Genomic DNA, 20,000 nt, shown 5'->3' with positions numbered 1-20,000 from the left:
TATGTAATACGTATACCTATATATATGTTATATTTGTATGTATTTATATATATATATATATATCTGTGTGTGTGTGTGTGTGTATTATATTTGTCGTTGAACGTGACCGTGTTCTCTTTTACGAATCACGCTCCAATTTATTCTAAGAAAGAGAAGAAGAAGAAGAAGAAGAAGAAGAAGAAGAAGTGGTGTGTATTTTAAAAGACACACCGTGGATGGGACTGATTAAAAAAAGAAAAGAAGAAAAAAAAAGGGGAAAAGAAGAGAGAGAAAAAAAGGAAGAAAAGAGAGAGAGAGAGAGAGAGAGAGAGAGAAAAGACTGGGGGTGGGGGTACGAAAAATTTCTTTCATCTTTCCGTTTTTCCCCCCACTCCACCCTCCCCTCTTTTTGTCAAAGAAGAAAAAGGGCAAGAAAAGAAAAATTCAAGAAAATTAAAGGAAAGAAGAAAGGATTGGCAAGAAAGAAAGTAAGATGGAGGATATGTTTTTTGTCGTCCATGTTTTTTTCGTTTTAATGGAGAATCTCGTTCGATCAATATTCCGCACAGGTATCTTCCTTCCTTCCTTCCTTCCTTCCTTCCTTCCTTCCTTCCTTCCTTCCTTCCTTCCTTCCTTCTTTCCTTCCTTCCTTCCTTCCTTCCACTTTGATATTCTTCCTTCAGTAAAACGAAAACTGATGCGAGTGTTCCCTGTTGGCACATCCTTTGCGTGCCTACTGGATCTGGAAGGGTGTTAGGCCGGCATGTTAGCGGTCGACGTAATGACAGGCGCGGTGAACATTATGCTAAGTGCGACCCCCGTTCTTCTCTTTCCTTTTTTATTTTGTTTCTTTTCCTTTCTTTTCTTTTCTTTCTCTTTTTTTTTTTTTTTTTATTTTTATTTCTCTTTTTTCACCTTTTCCGCCTTGTTTTACTTTTCTTTTACTTCGTTCTGTCCTTCTACTCTTCTTTCTTCCTTTCTTTCCTTTCGTTGTCTTCTTTACTAACTACTATCACTATTATCTACTACTAACTACTATTGATATTGTTGCCGTTTACTTTTGCCGATTTACTAATGCTGTTATCATTTTTCTACCATTCTTTCTTCAACTATTTCTCTCCCTCATTCTCTATGATCTTATTTATTTTATATTCCTTTCATTTATTATTTATCAGTAATACTAGTGCTTATCGTTATCTTTCTATCTTGTCTTGTTAATATTATCCATCTTTACTCTTTTTTTATCTTTTATTATTATTATTATTATTATATATATATGTATAATGATAATATTATATAAATATATAAATATATAATTATGTACACACATGTATATATATATATATATATGACTCTCTATATAATTTCATTTTTTTTATCTTTATTATTACATTACTATCATCATCTTTCTCTTTTTCTCTAATTTTTACTATTTCTCTCTCTCTCTCTCTCTCTCTCTCATTCACTCTTATCATTCTCTTTCCCTTTATCATTTATTATCTATACATATATATATATATTTATATATTGCATATTAACATTATAAGTATATTAGTATAAATATATATATATATACTAATAAAACTTTCACACGTTATATAATATAATATCGTTTGGAAAAAGAACGATTAAAAATTTTCTCGATTTAAATATTAAATTCGAAAACTCGTTTAGAATATTTGCAAATATTAACGAGTACCGTCATGCTTTCGAAATGATCGTTTTTTTTTTTTTTTATTTTTTTTTACTTTTTTTCCTTCTTTTCTCTTAAATAAATTATTTTCCAACGAATGTCTAAATTCGTAGGGTCACCCTTGTTCTTTTTTTCTCTTGTTATTTTTTTTTTTTTTTTTTTTTTTTTTTTTTTTTTTATTATTATTAACAAACAAATAACATTTCACGATAGACAAATCACAGATTGGAATCTTTTTCAAGCGTTAAAATGTTTCTAACGAAAATAAAAATGAAGAAAAAAAAAAAAATACCAAAAAAAAGGAAAGGAAAAAGGGTGGAGTGGGGACGGGAGGGGTGAGGGGAGAAAAATAATCATCGATATTACTATTGAGATTAGTATCTAATATTTTCTTTCGACAGAAATCATTACTCGTTAGTTTGTATTACTTTTTCTCCTTCCCTCCTCTCGCCACTCCTCTCGTTATCATCAACCCTCCCTCCCTCCCTCCCTCCCCGTCCTCCGAATCTCTCCCCTCCGTTCCATCTCCCGGCACCTCTTGGAGTTTTCAATATCTCATATAGAAATTTCTCTAAACGAAATGAAATCCTTACATAAACGAAATCAAAAGAGAAAATCGAATCCAATAATTCTCGTTGATTGCAATTTCTAATCGTATCCAAATGATTTATATTCTTACAAGTTGAAGAACTCGTTACGATTCTAGAAGTGCGTGATAACTAATTAAATTCTCGATCTCTCGATAATCGCCGCCGCCGTGAGTCTCGTCGTGTCTCGCACGTGTATGTTTCTAACAAAACAAAACAAAACAAAACAAAACAAAACAAAACAAAACAAAACAAAACAAAACAAAACAAAACAAAACAAAACAAAATAAAACAAAAACAAAAATAAAGAGAGAGGGAGAGAGAGAGAGAGAGAGAGAGAGAGAGAGAGAAAAGAAAACGTGGCTGTCAAGAAAAAAAAAAAAGAAAAATGGAAAAAGAAAGGGGAAAATTTAGACGTAAGGTGTCAAAAGGGGAAAAAAGTAAAGATCAGAAAAGTGTAGAGTGTGAAGAAATCGAAGTGGGAAAAAAAAAAGAAAAAAAAGAAAAGAAGGATATAAAGATATTTACATGAAGATGGAGATAGGTATGGAGTTAAAGAGAAAGAGAAAGAGAAGAGATAAATAGATAGTTAGATAAATAATAAGAGAATAGACAGGATAAAGAAAAAGAAGATTAAAAGAAAAAGCAAGTAAAGTATATATGTATGTACATACACATACATATATATATATATATATGTAAGTATGTATGTATGTATGTATATAAGTGCAATTATGATCGCACATAAACGTCGTTTCAAGATTATTATACCGCGTATCGAAGATGTGAGAACGAGATGAGAGAGAATCGGTATCTCATCTCGAACCATATAATCATTTAACGTTCCTCATTTTCCGGATGCTGTTTTAAGAAAGAAAGAAAGAGAAAGAGCGAGAGAGAGAGAAAGAGAGTGTGTGTGAGAGATAAAGAGAGAGAAGAAATCTTGCCGGAGAGAATCATATCATTCGCACCTGTCCAATTGCTGTTCGCACTGGCACGATCGTCGCAGACACCCGCCAGGCAAGCAACAGATTTATAAAATCCAATTTGAATAACGAGATGCGTGAAGTGTTAATATTCGGCCGCCAGAGACGATCTCTCTTTCTCACACTCTTCTCTCTTTCTCTCTTTCTTTCTCTCTCTCTCTCTCTTGCTCTCATACACATATATAATACTTGCACATTTTCGGGATATAATACTTTGGTATTGGTACATGTAAGAACATAATGATAATAAAGTAAAATTATATAGGCCGTTCTCTCTCTCTCTCTCTCTCTCTCTCTCTCTCTCTCTCTTTTTCTCTCTTTCAATTTTTTTTTCACTTTACTTTTATTTTTAAATTCTCTCTATCTCCTTTACTCTCGCACAATTACACGTGCAAGTACTTGTACATTTTGGGTATACTTTGATAACGTGGTACATCTAAGGTACATAATGATGAAGTAAAATCATATCGAATAAAAGGGATATGGAGAGAGAGAGAGAGAGAGAGAGAGAGAGAAGGAGGAGGAGGAGTGGGGTGACTGAATGTATACATAAATACAGTATAACATACGTTTAGGGTATACTTTGTGTTGTTATGCACTTGTGAGATAGTGGTTACATATAAGAACGTAATAACAGTAGCCAAAATCTTATACGGAATGTAGTAAACGTATACGTGTATATATATATATAGTTTTTCGTATATATAATTTTGACATATGTATATATATATATATATATATATATATATATATCATGTAAGTCTTATGTATAGTATGTATATACTTTTAGATTATACTTTGGTAGCAATACATGAAAGACATAATAAGCAAAATTATATGTAACCATGTGTATATATATATATATATATGTACATTGATATATTTCAGTATTTAAATATAACAGATAATAAGATACAAATATATATGTATATATATATTGTATTATACTTTGATAAAATGATACAAATAGAAATTAATTGATAGACTTGCTAAAAAGCAAAATCATGTATAATATGTAAACACGATCATCTTTAAGAAAATGACGACAGAGATCGACTTACATACATGAATCTCTCTCTTTCTCTCTCTCTCTTTATCTCTATCTCTGCCTTTCTCTATTCCTGCCTTTATCCATCTTTATACATCTCTCCTTGTCTATCTTTGAAGCTTCTCTTTGCATTCCAAAAGGCACATACCTTATCCTACCAGTATATAATCCTTGGCATGCGTGGCCCCATGATTACAGATCACTATACTTAACTACTGAAGTAGAAGAAGGGACACACACATACATACACAACCATATATATATATATGTATATGCTATCTTTATATATGCATATGTATTATATATATGTATGTATATTTCTATCTTCGTATATATATATATGTATGTATATTTCTATCTTTGTATATATATATATATATATATATATATATATATATATGTATATATACTGGCGCCGAGATTACTTTGAGATAATTGAAATCGGATAACAAGTACATAGACGAGGACGTGGATATAAATGTGATTTTAGTCCCCTTAGACTACCATGAGAATATCTTCGTATTCGTTGAATGACACGTTTCATGATTGCAATTGGTACGATCGAGTTGTAACGTTAAATGAGAGTTTAACTCGATATAATTCTCCGTGCGTGTATATAAATCGTTTAGGGTTAGTAAAAGAGAGTAAGGAGAGTGTATACGGGTATAAAAAAAAAGGGTGAGGGGAGAGACGGGAGGGGAAAAGAATGCCTCTATTCCTTGTACTTACACGCTTACTTATACGTGATTCTCTTATTTCATGAGATAAGCATGAGAGACCTGTGACAGGTTTACAGATTGTTAGTATGTATTTGTTTATGTGTATGCCTTGTGTGTACATCAAGTACACAATTAGTCATACATATATATATATATATATATTGTTATTGTATAATAATAATAATAATAATAACAATAACAATAATAATAATAATAATAATAATAATAATAATAATAATAATAATAATAATAATAATAATAATAATGATAAATTAGAACAACGCTATATACATATAAATTATTGTAGGATAATAAAGAAAAAATAAAAAAAAAAAAAAAAAAAAAAAAAAGAAATTAAGGGCCGCATTAGAAGAATAATAGATAAAGGGTTATCGCAAGAGCCCCTGTGGCCTAATGGATAAGGCATCGGTCTCCTAAACCGGGGATTGTGGGTTCGAGTCCCACCAGGGGTAAATCTATAATTTTTTTCTACTTTCTTTTTTCATCTCATTTCACTTTTGTCCTTGTTTTTATTTATTCATTATTTATTTATTACTATTATTTATTTATTTCTTTTTTTTTTTTTATGAAGTATAAGATCACCGCGATCGCACAACCCCAATGTGATCTATACTTAATATTTTTATACGAACAAAACAAATCTACGTTGCCGTGCAACGTTTACTTCCAAAAAAAAAAAAAAAAAATAAATAAATAAATAAAAACAAAAATAAAAAGACAAAAAATAAAGAGAGGAAAGATGGGAGAAGAAAAAAGAAATAATGTAACAACTCGCGTAATAACAAAATAATTTCTTTGGCCTTTCCCTTAATTTTTATTCAGGTTTTTTTTTTCTTTTCTTTTTCTTGCTTTTTTTTTTTTGCTTTATCTTAAGACATTCGCGATTTTCAATATATTATATACATCCTTGTACGATAATAAATAAATCGAGAGGAAGAAATTTGAAGAAGAAAAGAAAGCGAAGAAAAAAGAAAGAAGAGGCAAAAAATAAAAAAAGAAAAATAAAAAAAAAAGAGAAAGAGAGAGAGAGAGAGAGAGAGATAGTGTAGCATCGTAAAGCGATCTTTCTCTCGACCATCGTTCGTATTTTGTAATGCGCAACAAAGAGAAAGAGAAAGAGAAAGAGAAAGAGATATAGACAGATAGAGCCCTAAAGGGACGAATAAGGTATCCTTACTTTATTACTTATTGCTTGACAAACGTAGCAAAAGCAAATCGAACGAAATCAAATCGTATCAAATCAAACGAAACTATAAAACCAAACCCAAAGCCAAACCCAAACCCAAAGCCAAACCCAAATCGAAAAGAATTTCGATTGATAGCTATGGTAAAAAAGAGAAGAGTTAGAAGTAACAACCAGTAACTGGGTGGGTGGTCCTAAGGGCCATAATAATTTAAGGGTGTTTGTCCATTGACGAACTCGTATGAACCAACCCCAACCAATCTCTCTCTCTCTCTCTCTCTCTCTCTCTCTCTTTCTCTCCTACTCCCCTCCCCCCACCTCTCTCCCCTTGGCACATTTTTCCTCCCCTTTTTCCTTTTTTTTCCCCTTTTTTTTTTTCCTTCAATCGAGACGCGAACGACGAGAGAAACGAAAACGTGTTCTCCTCCTTTCTCTCTCTCTACGTTATTCTCTCTCTCTTTCTCTTTCTCTCTTAAAAAGAAAGAACAACGACGTTGTTCTTGTTCCTGTTCCTGTTCTTGTTCTCTTGTTGTTAAACGATAAAATCGATATCTCGCATCAGTTTCTTTCACCTAACCTTACAGTAGACTCTAATAATAATAGTAGTAATAGTCAGTAGTAGTAGTAGTAGTAGTAGTAGTAGTAGTAGTAGTAGTAGTAGTAATAGTAGTAGTAGTAGTAGTAGTAGTAAGCAAAAGTTATGGGATCTCTTCCCTTAGAACGAAGGATACTTTACAAAAGATCTTTCCTAACATTTTTAGGGCAAATTCCGAGACGTCCCTTTATTTTATTTTCTCTGTTTTTCCTTTCTTTTTTTTTTTGCTTTTTCTTTTTTTTTTTGCTTTTTTATGTCTGGCGCGCACACACATCTTTACACACATATACATACATATATATAATATATGTATATATATATATATATGTAATGGCGAGGCAGGTGAACAGTACCATGTATTTGTATCGATGATGCTGTTCGCTTTCTTCTCTTGGAGACGATTTTTCAATTACATGAACACACACACACACACACACACACAGAAGAGAGAAAAAGACAGAAAGAGAGAAAAAGAGAGAGAGAGAGAGAGAGAGAGAGAGACGTAGGTATTCTTAGCTTGACGGAATCTTGTAACGACTTTTGCTATCAGATCGTTCGATCGTGGAAGATCGAAAATAAATGATCGCATCTTTCTATCTCTCTATCTCTATCTCTCTTTTTCTCTCTCTCTCTGTCTTTCACTTTCTCTCTTTTATATATATATATATATAAGAGATACATATATATATATATATATATATATGTATCTCTTTCTTTATCTATCCTTCTGAAAAACGATAAGGATTACTGGTTAAACGTTTAGCTTGTAGAAAGAGAGAGATAGAGAGACACACAAAGTAAGAAGGTGGGCTCTTTCACCTATACCACCCTTTTCTCTCTAACCACCCTCTATCTTCATCCCACTTCGCTTCCCCCTCCCTCTCTCTTTTTCTCTCCTCCCACTGTGATTTGTGAGCAAGCGAAAGAGTCGATCTCTATCTCAATACATTTATATATATATATATATTTCTTTTTTATTTTTTTTAACGCGATACATATACATATATGTACGTATGTATACGTATCACATATAAGCAACACACACACACACATATATATATATATATATATACACATAGAAAGAGACAGACAGACAGACAGATAGATAGAGATAGAGAGAGAGAGGAAGAGAGAGAGAAATATATATACGTACATTGGAGTATTGGAAATAAGACGTTTCGTTTGAAGATATAGTAGAAATATTTAAAGTCGATTTGAAAAATGAATAATCAATTAGATTTCACAAGCTTCTTGTTCAACCATTATAAGAATCATCATCATCATCATCATCATCATCATCATAATCATAATCGTCACTACCACAACTTAGTTCAAGTATTGTAGATATATAATACTATTTTTCTTCGTATTCCTCACCTTCATACGGACAGTGTCCTTAAGTCGCATTCACTTGCGAGGACATTTTAAATGGGGCGTACGATAAAATTTATGGTGTCCACTTTCAATGGTTAAAAATACGAGACAGGTAGAGAGAAAGAGAGAGTTCCGTCTCTGATATACACATATACATTGACTTTATCATCTACTTACACATGCGTTTTAATTTAATTATATAGATTTTGTTTTTGTTTTTGTTTCTGTTTTTTCTTTTTTTCTTTTCCTCATTCCACGAGATTATATTAAATAGAAATAAATAATTGAACTTTCGAGGATATTGATAAAATTGTCTCGAAGAAAAATTGACGACTATGGCCTTTACTTTGGTATTTCAAAATGACACTTATTCGAACGGAACGAAAAACTCGTAGAATTTTAATCGACTATCGTTAGCAAATCTTTATATAGTATATGTTTACAGTATCGTATGAAAATAATTTTTCACGATAAATAAAAATGAGAAAATTGTGAAAATTTGTGAAATTATTTTTACAAAATAATTTCACAATTATTCTCTAATTATTTCTTACGTGATATCGATAAACGTAATTCCAATGATTTGTGTAATAATCGAGATACATATTAATTATCTTTGCGAGAATAAAAAGTAACGTTTGATACGAGTGATGAGATAAGGAAGAGAGAGAGAGAGAGAGAGAGAGAGAGAGAGAGAGAGAGAGAGAGAAAAGGGAAATATAATGCAAATAGAAAAAGAAATGAACGAAGACAAACAAAAAAAAAAAAGAGAAATAAAAATAATAATTATAAATGATCGAGAAAAACAGAATGAAAGGAGAAAAAAAAAAAGAAAGGAAAAAGACAAAATGCGCGGGAAAATTTAAAATCAATTACGATCAATTAAAGTTTCCCTTCGACGTATTACCTGTATGCACCAATATAAACATATACATATATATATATATGTGTGTGTGTGTGTGTGTGTGTGTATATATATATATACACACACACACATATACATAGATAAGTTAACTCGAGCAATAGCAATAGCAATGGCAATAGTAATGGCAATGGAGATGGAGATGGCGATGGCGGTATGGTAGTTTCTCTACGGCCTCTATCTCTCTCTCTCTCTCTCTCTCAATGAGTTAATGCAAATGAGAAGACGGTGAGCGTAACTCCGGCGATTCGTCTAAATTAATTAACGCCGTGGTCCGTAGCACCGTGAAATTAGTGCTAACTGCGTGGGATGCCTTCGAACGGTTAGCTATTAGTCTGCTAATGGCCCAATACCACCATAACGCTAATACAACTTACACCATCTTCTTCTCATATATATATATATAGATATATATATATACGTACGTATATAAGTATATGCATGGACATGTATACATGTATATGACATACATAGACGCTTATGTATTAACGTTTACATTTACATCTTGAATGGTATCTCTTCTTTCATTGTGGTGGTGGTAGTGAGAAGCGAAGTGTTTAGTAATGTTCTTGATCACGTGTTACCACCGGGCTATGCATCAGGTACGAAACAATGCACGGGCTATAATTGAATATTTCCAGGGACTATGATTTAAGAATAGCCCCTTAGGGCCATTCACTTCTCTTTGTATTTGCCTTCGTGATTTGCCTTTAGTACAACTTACATACTGTGCGATAAATAATCACTTTTGATGTGTATGTGCATGTGTGTATGTCTGCTGGTGTGTGTTGCCTCTCTCTCTCTCACTCTCTCTCTCTCTCTCTCTCTCTCTTTTCTTTTTTTTTTCTTTTTTTTTTCTCGCTCGCTTTCTCGCTTCTATAGGACGAGCCAAAAGTTTCAGGGTGATGGTGATCTTAAAAAATTCGATTACCATTTTTCCCTGACCCTTTTCTTTTTGTTCTTTCTTTTTTTTTCTTGTTTTTTTTTTTTTTTTTTTCTTTTTTTTTCTTTTTTTCTCTCTCTGGAATAAATTTCTTCTTCCTTTTTCTTGTTTCCTTTTCCTTTCTTTTTTCTTTTTTTTTTTTTTTTTTGTTTTGTTTGTTTGATATTCTTTTCTCTTTGTAGTTTTTTTTTTCTCTCTCTCCTTTTTGTTGATTATAAAATTACTAAGCGCTTCGGAATAATAACCTTCACGTCGAAAGTTACTTAGACACTGTAAGGCAAATATTTCAAGGCGATATTTAAAAATCTATTAACACTTATTTTAAACTTTGTAGGATTTATCTTGGTTTTTCGTTTCTGTTGTTATTGTCTTTGCTTTCGTTCTATTTAATTTTTTTTTTCTTTTTTTTTTGGAACGCTACGAGTTTTACATGACTCTTTTTCATTTTCATAGAGTATCTCAAATGAAAATCATTGTAAGGGGATGATTTTAATAATGGATCATTATTTTTTTCGTGACTTTTTGAATGAAGGAATGAATGAATGAATGAATGAATGAATAAATGAATGAATGAATTTATTTATTTATTTATTCATTTATTATTATTTTTTTTTTTGTTTCTTTGCTTATTACAAAAAATACGAGTCTTTCGAGTAGTTGTCTTCTTTGAAAAAGTCGTGCGTGCATTTTTCAAAAACAAAAGGAAAAACGAAAAAAGAAAAGAAAAGAAAGTGCAGCAGATTTATTTCGTAGACTTGTAATTTTGCGATTTGCAAAAAAGCAAGAAGGAAAAAAAGGAGAAAAGGGACGAATAGAAAGGGATAAAAAATGTGACTTGAAAAAAAAAAAAAGATGAAAATGAAGGAAAGAAAGAAAGAAAGGAGGGAAAAATTTGTTTCTTTTCTAAAAAGGAGGGAAAGAAAACGGAAAAAAAAAAGAAAAAAGAAAGAAAAATCGAACAAAAACAAAAACCAAAAAAAGAAAAAGAAAGAAGGAAAGAAAGAAAAAGGGAAGAAAAAAAACTAAACTCGTTCCGTTCCGTTTCATTTCGTTTCATTTAGTTTACGCATCTCGCATAATGCATTTTGCATATTCCCACTCCACTTATATATTCTTATGCGTCGAACCACAGGCACCACCCCGGTCTCTCTTACCTTTCGGTAACTCTGAATATTTTTGACTTAAGTGGGCACTCGTTCTTGCGGCACTTCTTTGACTTATCAAGAAAGAAAGAAAGAAAGAAAGAAGGGAAGGAAGACAGACAGACAGAAAGAGAGAGAGAGAGAGAGAGAGAGAGAGTTCACGAGGTCGTTCGAAAAAAAAAAAGAAAAAAAAAAAAGAAGAACACAAACGAAGAAAAACGTTGGGTTTGGGATTCGAGAGAGCCGGAGAGAGGTGGAGTAAGGTGAGGAGGTCAATGGGTGGGATCAGGGAGTAGAAGTAGAGACGTGTGGGGGTGAGGGAGAAAGGGGAGAAGAAGGGACCCGAAAAGAAAAATTTTGGGAACGAAACGTGTTCTCGGCACACGCGGAAACATTCGAAATCGACTAATCACAGAGAGAGAGACAGAGAGAGAGAGAGAGAGAGAGAGAGAGAGAGAGAGAGAGAGAGATAGAGAGAGAACAAGAGAAAGAGAGAGAGAGAGAAAGAGGGTTACCTGAGAAGCCGATAATTTCATGAGGAGAAAGCCAAATTTGTTGTTTTCTTGGGATTGCACACGCAAACGCTGCTCTCGCGGGAGGTCGAAGGACGACGCTTCTTTCGGAACGTGTTATTACTATTATATGAGGAAAGATGCCCTAACGTGTGTTAGAGAGTCTCAGAGAGGTATTAAGAAAAAAAAGGAAAAAAAAAAAAAAAATAGAAAAAAAATTGGAAAGAAAAGAAAAATGTAAAAATAAAAATACATTACGCGTGTGTATATATATATGTGTGTATATATATATATATATATATATATATATATATATACACACACATATATATATATATATATATATATATATATATATATATATATATATATATATATATATATATATATGATATTTATATATATACATATATATGATAATTCGTACATGTATGATCTAAGTATGATTCAGTAATTAGATATGAATTGATACATACTAATACATAATTATTCTAAATATATATATATATATATATATATATATATATATATATATATATATATATATATAAAATTTGAAATTTAAACGAGTCAATTAAAAATTATCATATTTATAATATTTAATTATATATGTCTATCTGTATATCCGTACATAGAAGTATTTTTCTTTCTTTTCTTTTTTTTCTTTTCTTTTTTTTTTCTTTTCAATACTCGTTATATATTCACAATATATATATACATACATACATGCATACACATATATCTTCGAAGAGCGTGATAAAGATAGACAGATAGATAGATAGATAGATAGATAGATAGATAGATAGATAGAATAAAAAAGAAAGAAAGAAAGAAAGAGAGAGAAAGAGAAAGAGAGAGAGAGAGAAAGAGAGAGAGAGTGAGAATAATGTAAGACAATATTTTAAAATCTCTGATCATCATTGAACGTTTCGGTGAAACGAAATCTGTTCAATCTGATTTATCGTTTATCCTCAATAATAGGTACGAAGGTGGTGTACTCGATCGATCGATCGATCACTCTCTCGCTTTGGAATTATCGAAGGTACGAAACTGATGATGCTGAAGCGTGGCCCAGCACCTTCTCTGTCCCTCCCTACCTCCCTCCCTCCCTTTCTCCTCATCACCATCTCTATTTCTATCTCACTCTTACACATACATACATACATACATACATAAATACTCTTTCTCTCTCTCTTTCACACACATATAAATATTCTCTATCTTTTTCTCTCTTTCTTTCTCTTGCTCGTTCGCTCGCTTCTTCGTATTCTCGTAGTTAGCATAATGGGCCCCGTAAGGGGCCCCCATGAGAGTCGAAAAATGCCCCGAGGAAAGACAGAGAGAGAGAGAGAGAGAGAAAGAGAGAGAGAAGCTTGTTGTGTTGTGTAGTAGACAGCAGTGTCGATGGGAGCTGCTACATCGTAATGGGGAGGGATGGAGGGGAGAGGCGAAGGAAACAGGAGGAGGATGATGGGGGGTTGGGTGGGGTTTGGGAGGGGGATGAAGGGGTTGCTAGTAGGAGGATCCAACCCATTAGTTACCTTAGCCGCTCGTCAAACATGCCTCTGCATACGTAATGCGAGCTGATAATGCTGGACCACGTCTGGTAATAACGCGTAATGTATTGCATGTACATATATGTATATAGATATATATATATATATATATGTATATATATAGGGAGATATATGTATTTATGTATTTATGTATCTATAGGAATCGAACAGTTGCATTCTAATCAATTATCATCTAACATTTCTAAGATATCGTATAGTGTTCCAAGATATAGTTTTCATATTTAGAAATTGGACATATTGTTATTTATAATGATCAATAATTCATTGGAATATAATATATCATTATTATATATATATATTTATTTATTTATTTATTTATATTATGTACGGATTTACGGATTGCAATTCTTTTCTTCCTTTCTCTCTCTCTCTCTTTTTTTTTTCTTCTTTACTTTTTTACTCTTTTTTTTTTTTCCTTTTCATGTTAACCAACGACGGAAGACGTTCATTAAAGATAATTATAGACGTTTATCCTAAGGACATTTGAGATTTGCGATTTGTTTTAAAGATCACTTTCTCTCTCTCTCTCTCTATCTTTTTCTCTGTCTCTCTCTCTCTCTCTCTCTCTCTTTCTTTCTTTACAGTCTCTGCCATATTTTCATTCATACCTTACGTCGAATCAAATCGATTACCATGGATTACTATGGAATTTCTAATGACCGATCGATCGATCGATCGATCGATCGCTCGCTCGCTCGGTAGATCACTCGAGAAGGAGGAAAGTATAGAAAAAGTAAAACATGAAAAAAATGAAAAAGTAAATCCCTTAGGAATCTTTTTCTTCGTATGCGACATCGAAGACACAAATTATATTGGATTGCAACGATTGCTACGATCTTAAACCTGCCCCAGGATGATATAATTCGATGTTGTTACTTTTCATGATATATTACTACACCCTTGTCAATCTCTTGATTTAGATCTTCTTTTTATTTTTATTATTTTTTTTTGTTTCCTTTCCTTTATTTTTTTTTTTATTTTTTATTTTTTTCTTTATTTTTTTACTCATAGCCAAAGATATATATATATATATATATGTACAGTCTTTGTCGGTTCTGTAATATCAATCCTTTTCTTATCGATATATGAAATCTTTCGAGATCGCTCGATCATGATCGACTACTCGATCCCTATAGATTGCGTGCATTATATAAGATAACTATGAATATATACGTATTCATGTATATATATATATATATATAAGTACATACATATGTATGTATGTATGTGTCCAGTCTTACCAAGGTAATATTATTAAATCTTTTTCTCGCTTTTGCTTAAAGCTTTCCGTTTCTATCTATCTCTGTCCATCTGTCTATCTATTTATCTCTATCTCTATCTCTATCTCTATCCTTATCTCTATCTCTATCTCGTTAACGATTTCTCAATATATTTATACATTTTTGCAAAGAATACAAGCATCGTTCTGGTTTTACAAGTCACCTTCGTATTTTTACTATATATATATATCTGTTTTTTTTCTTTTTATTTATTTATTAACTTTTTTCTTTTTTTTTTTCTTTTTTTTTTTTTTCGTTTCCATATCTATCCGTTAATATACACATTTAAATTCGATCGGAGACACTTCTACCTATTAGAAATATTCTGTGATAATAATAATAATAATTCAAATAAACTACCCGATATATATATATATATATATATATATATATATATGTATATGTATGTAACCATAAGATAGTAACATGTGCTGTTATCGCAGGATGAAGTTGTAAAACGCCAACGTTAAATCGTCCGTACGATGATAATTCTTTCAGCCGACTTTTCTATCGACTTTTTTCTTTCTTCTTTTTTTCTTTTTTTCTTTTTTTTTTTTTACTTTTACTTATTTATTTATTTTATCATTATTTATTTATTTATTTTTTTTTTTTCATTTTTTTTCTTTTTCTTTTTTTATTAAATTCGGTCTTAACCAAACCCATGAATTTTCGCCAACCTGTGTATATTATTTGTATTTATGGATGGGCTTACATGCGTACGTGCGTACATTTTTATTTGCGTACATTTATATGTATGCATGTATGTATTTATGTGTGTGTGTGTGTGTGTGCGCGCGCGTGTAACGAATGCGAACACGTGGGATTGAGAAAATTTATGAGTTACGATTTATGTTAATATCGGTAAATATAAGTAACTATACAACTCGAGATTAATTGTCATTATTTATTTGTGTATATATATATATATATATATGTGTGATATATATATATATTAGTGACATAATAATTGAGATTGGGTTTATCGATTTTTTTTTCTCTTCTTAATGTTTATTTCTCTTTTTATTTTTTTCCATTTTTTTATTTTTTTATTTTTTTTTTTTAATAGAGGGATGGGAAAGGTTTCGACGTGCCTGAGTAAAATCATAATAAACATTTTTATAATTTTTCGACGTTAATTTAATTGTTTATATAAATAGGATTGCAAAATTTTCGTTAGACTTAATAAAATTCCAATCGGTTTTTGTATCATAGAATTACTTTTTTTTTTTTCCCTCGTCAATTTTTTGTCTTTTTATTTTTTTTCTTTTCTTTTTTTTTTTTTCTTTTCTTTTTCCTTTTCATTCTCTTTATTTTTCTTTTATTTCTTCAGATAAAATGAACGAATAACTTCTACAATTTAATTAATTCTACAAATTCTTATCACTAAATCAATACATTTGTTATACAATATAACAAGAATATAATCAGATTTATACATACATACATACAGACACACATATATACAAATTTTTCAATAAGAACTTATGATAAATTAAAACGCATCACTAACTTTAAAAATTTTAATTTCTTTTTTCTTCCATCTTTTTTTTTCTTCGAAATTCTTTATGTTTCCAATCCATCATATTAATATGTACACATACATACATACATACATACATACATACATACATACATACATACATATATAACAACGATCTACACATATCCTTATCACTAGGTCAATACGTCTGTTACAATATAAATAAAACGTAATACATTAACTAGAATATATATACATAAATACATACATACGAACACACACACACACACACACACACACACATATATATATATATGTATACATATACGTAAACAGATATATAATAACGTCAACGTTTTTCGACAGAACTAGTCGAACGAGTTTGGAATAGATTAAATGTACGTTCACGTTTATTAATCATTCTAACGTATGTATGTACGAGTATATGTATTATATTCAGACCGATGTTACTATCCTTGTAGTACTTTCAAATGGTCATGCATCTCTCTCTTTCTCTCTCTTTTTCTCTCTTACTATTTTTTTCTCTTTTTTTTTTTTCTTTTTCTGATACTGATCGTCCTTACGACGTTGCAGCCACCCACGCGAATGAGATAACGAGTGACTAAGGAAGAACTATGTATAATATATACATCGACAAAGATCATCGTTTCAAGTACACAAGAATGATTTTTAGATATCCTACGTATTTACCTAAATATATGTGTACATACACATATATATATATATATATATATATATATATATATATATATATTAAATAAATTTCTATATAGATACGTATATGTGTGAAGAGATAGTACGTATGTTAAAATACATTTGTACACACACATATATATTTATAGAGATAATACGTATGTATATGTGCATACATTAGTAGACACGTCACATAACTAAAACTTGTACATCCTCTTTTCTCTCTGTACAATTTACCAAGCAATGAAAGAGAGAGAGAGAGAGAGGAGAGAGAGAGAGAGAGAGAGAGAGAGAAAAGATAGGCAATTTCGAGAGACACGTTCTTAACAGATTATGATGACAAATGGCTTGAGGTTATAAAAAAGTTTTCGAGGTCGAGTAGTTTCCTTATCATTATCGTCTTTCTAAGTTATGCGAGCTGAATGATAATCGTTGAATTTATAAGGGAAAATACATACACCATATGTGTCAAGTTTTCTCTATCTTTTCTCATTTTCTCATATATACGTTATAATAAGATATGCAAAATCAAAGTTCTCCTTATCAAAGTTCAACAGTCGATTCTGATATCGGTAACTACTAGTTTTATTATAATTTTATATCGATATAATTAAATCGAATAGCTTTTATATATATATTTCTATTTTGAATTGAGCTGCATTAGAAAATTTTCAATGGAAAGAATAAGAAAATGAAATGGGAGGGTGGGAGGGAGGGAGGTTGGGGAGGAGGAAGGTAGGGGAAAGAAGGAAAAGAAAAAGCAATCAAAAATTCCTTCCTACAATAATATTCTCTTTGTATAATCTCATTGTTTGCATCATTATCTATTTCTTAAGCATTTATACAAAAATATGTAGTATAAAAGTTTCTAAATCACAAAGTTCATTGGCTTATTGTGACATCGATAAATAAATGTTATTCCAAACTAATACGATCAATTGACAGATTTAAAAAAAAAATTTATCTATATTAATCAAATTGGATTATAAAAATTTATACTAATTATTGTAAGATGCAATCCCTTATAAAATTTTTTATCATCTATTTATTTTCATTTATATATCTATCTCTACATACATATATATATATATATATATATATATATATATTTATTTCTCTCTTTCTCTCATATATATAGAAAAATATTTAAAATTAAAATTTCTCTCTCTCATTCTCTGTCTCTGTCTCTCTCTTTTAGTGACTTATATGACAAATCATTAGCTTTGAAATATTTCTATATATTCAAACTAAATACCGTTAGAAAATCAAATACAAAAAAGGAGAAAGAAAAAAAGAAAATACAGGTTCACGTAAAATACATTCTCTTGCAAAAATCTCGTTTTTTTTTCTCATTAATCAATCACATTATAGAAAATATATCTCAATAAATTGACAAAGAAATTGTTCAAAATATAAAATATGTTAACTTTGATGTTTTACAAAATCTCTACATATGATTTTTAGGTTATCATTATAATTATCAATGTATATATGTAATGTATGTATGTATATACATAAAAATAATTCTCAATATATTTAAATTAATTAAATAAAATAAAAAAAAAAAAAAATCGTAAGTGACGTTAGTTTAGAGACAAGATTTCGATTAAAGATGCAAACGTATATATTAGGATTCAGAGAGAGAGAGAGACAGAGGAAAGAGAGAGAGAGAGAGAGAGAGAGAGAGAGAGAAAGAAATGTACATAAGTACGTATGTAGTATATACATATCATACATACCATAGAAATATTTATACATACATGCATATATACATGTACATATATATATATATATATATATATACACATACATATACACATAACCTATGTGTAGAGACTTTCAGATTGGACTGTACTCACGCACCTTACGTGATTTCAAGGCGTGCACCACGTTGACTCTGGAGTACTTTTGCGTCAGAATAAATATCAGTGAACCGGCCGTGAGTATCCCAATGCCGGTTCTCAGTTTCTTCTTAAGGCTATCGTCACCAACACGCCACGAATTGTACGCACGCACGACATACCGATAATTCCGCGAGAACGGAACGGCTCGTCTTGAAAGACGACTCACCGCCAACGCCATGTTTCTATTCTATCTCTCTCTCTCTCTCACTTTCTTTTGTCTCTTTCTCGCTCGCTCTAGTTCGGTCTCCGTCGTGTACATTCGTACGAGTACGTACGCATGCTCAGTAGGTACCTTACGTTACAACTTATTATATGTCCTTCTCACTCATTCACGTTCATTCGTTCGCTCAGTACGGTCGCACTCTCTCTCTCTTATTCTCTCTTTCTCGTTCGGTTTTTGTCGTATACATTCGTATGAGTTCGTATCCATGCTTGTCAGCAGTAGATACCTTTCGTTACGTCGACTTATTATGCATACGTGTTCGGCACGTGCTCTCGACGGTAGTTCGTCTCTTGTCTTCTTTCATATTCGTCTTTACGGTATTATTAACGATAGGATAGCGAGAGTTCGTCTACTTTAGATCCATTTATCTATCTCTATATACGTATATTTATCTATATCTTTTAATAATTATATTTTTTAACGTATTTAACGGGTTAACGCGTACTTTGTAAAATAAGATATATTTCATAAGAAGTCCATAATGATGATAGGAAGATTAAAAAGAGCAAGGTCTTGCTCATTTTCGAGATAAGGTTATATAGGTTATGTTTTTTTCCTCGTTCTTTTACACTCTATTACGTTCTTGATTATAATTGAAATGTATGAAATTTTTTAATGATATTCTCATCGACATTTTTAATGATATTCATTTCGACATTATTTATAGGTTAAACCGATATATATATATATATTTCGTATAATATTTCTATAATATTTCCAAACGAGAATTACGACGTCATTAATAATTAATTAATTCGTCTTTAATTATTACGTCATATATTTAGATTACAAAAATATATACAAATTCCAGACGTATTACTTATTAGACATACACGCGCAGAAACACGTTTATATATATATATATATATATAGGATATAATTCTATGCAATCATAAAGGATCATTAAAAGTGAAACGTAATTAATCATTTGCTTTGAAGATCCTTACCAAGAAGTTCTATTAGATATTACTAGTACAAAATTACCGTTAAACTTTTACAATCGTACAGGATATTAATCAAGTTGTATAAGTGAAAATGAAATGGTATATTACTAATAAACCTTAAGAAATTTATAAAGGATTATGAGCATTTAATTTACCATAGATCTTTTTCATTCT

The 20,000-nt window shown here is 30.9% G+C and overlaps 2 protein-coding genes and 1 non-coding gene across 8 annotated transcripts in view; 2 read left to right on the top strand and 1 right to left on the bottom strand.

Annotated features, from left to right (window-relative positions):
- The window catches only part of LOC118442666 (calcium uptake protein 3, mitochondrial-like), a 36,468-nt gene extending 17,592 nt beyond the window's left edge, over positions 1 to 18,876 (bottom strand). For 3 of the 5 annotated variants that reach the window (XM_035868553.2, XM_035868555.2, XM_035868556.2), the window contains exon 1: positions 18,619 to 18,875. In XM_035868553.2, the coding sequence (XP_035724446.1) occupies positions 18,619 to 18,837 (219 nt within the window). In that variant the 5' untranslated portion in view covers positions 18,838 to 18,875. Of the gene's footprint in view, positions 1 to 18,618 lie in introns of all 5 variants that reach the window. The other 2 variants (XM_035868554.2, XM_035868557.2) reach the window with 1 other exon arrangement.
- The window catches only part of LOC118442679 (uncharacterized), an 81,518-nt gene that overhangs the window by 24,377 nt on the left and 37,141 nt on the right, over positions 1 to 20,000 (top strand). The window lies entirely within an intron of this gene.
- On the top strand, positions 5,413 to 5,485 carry TRNAR-CCU (transfer RNA arginine (anticodon CCU)). The gene has a single exon. It is a non-coding gene; the product is annotated as a tRNA-Arg (tRNA).

This window comes from Vespa mandarinia, chromosome 24 (genome assembly GCF_050613455.1).
Source record: "Vespa mandarinia isolate Hongniang chromosome 24, ASM5061345v1, whole genome shotgun sequence".
Lineage (NCBI taxonomy): Eukaryota > Metazoa > Arthropoda > Insecta > Hymenoptera > Vespidae > Vespa > Vespa mandarinia.
The sequence above is the reverse complement of the archived record's forward strand: the minus strand, read 5'-3'. Positions and strand labels throughout refer to the sequence as shown.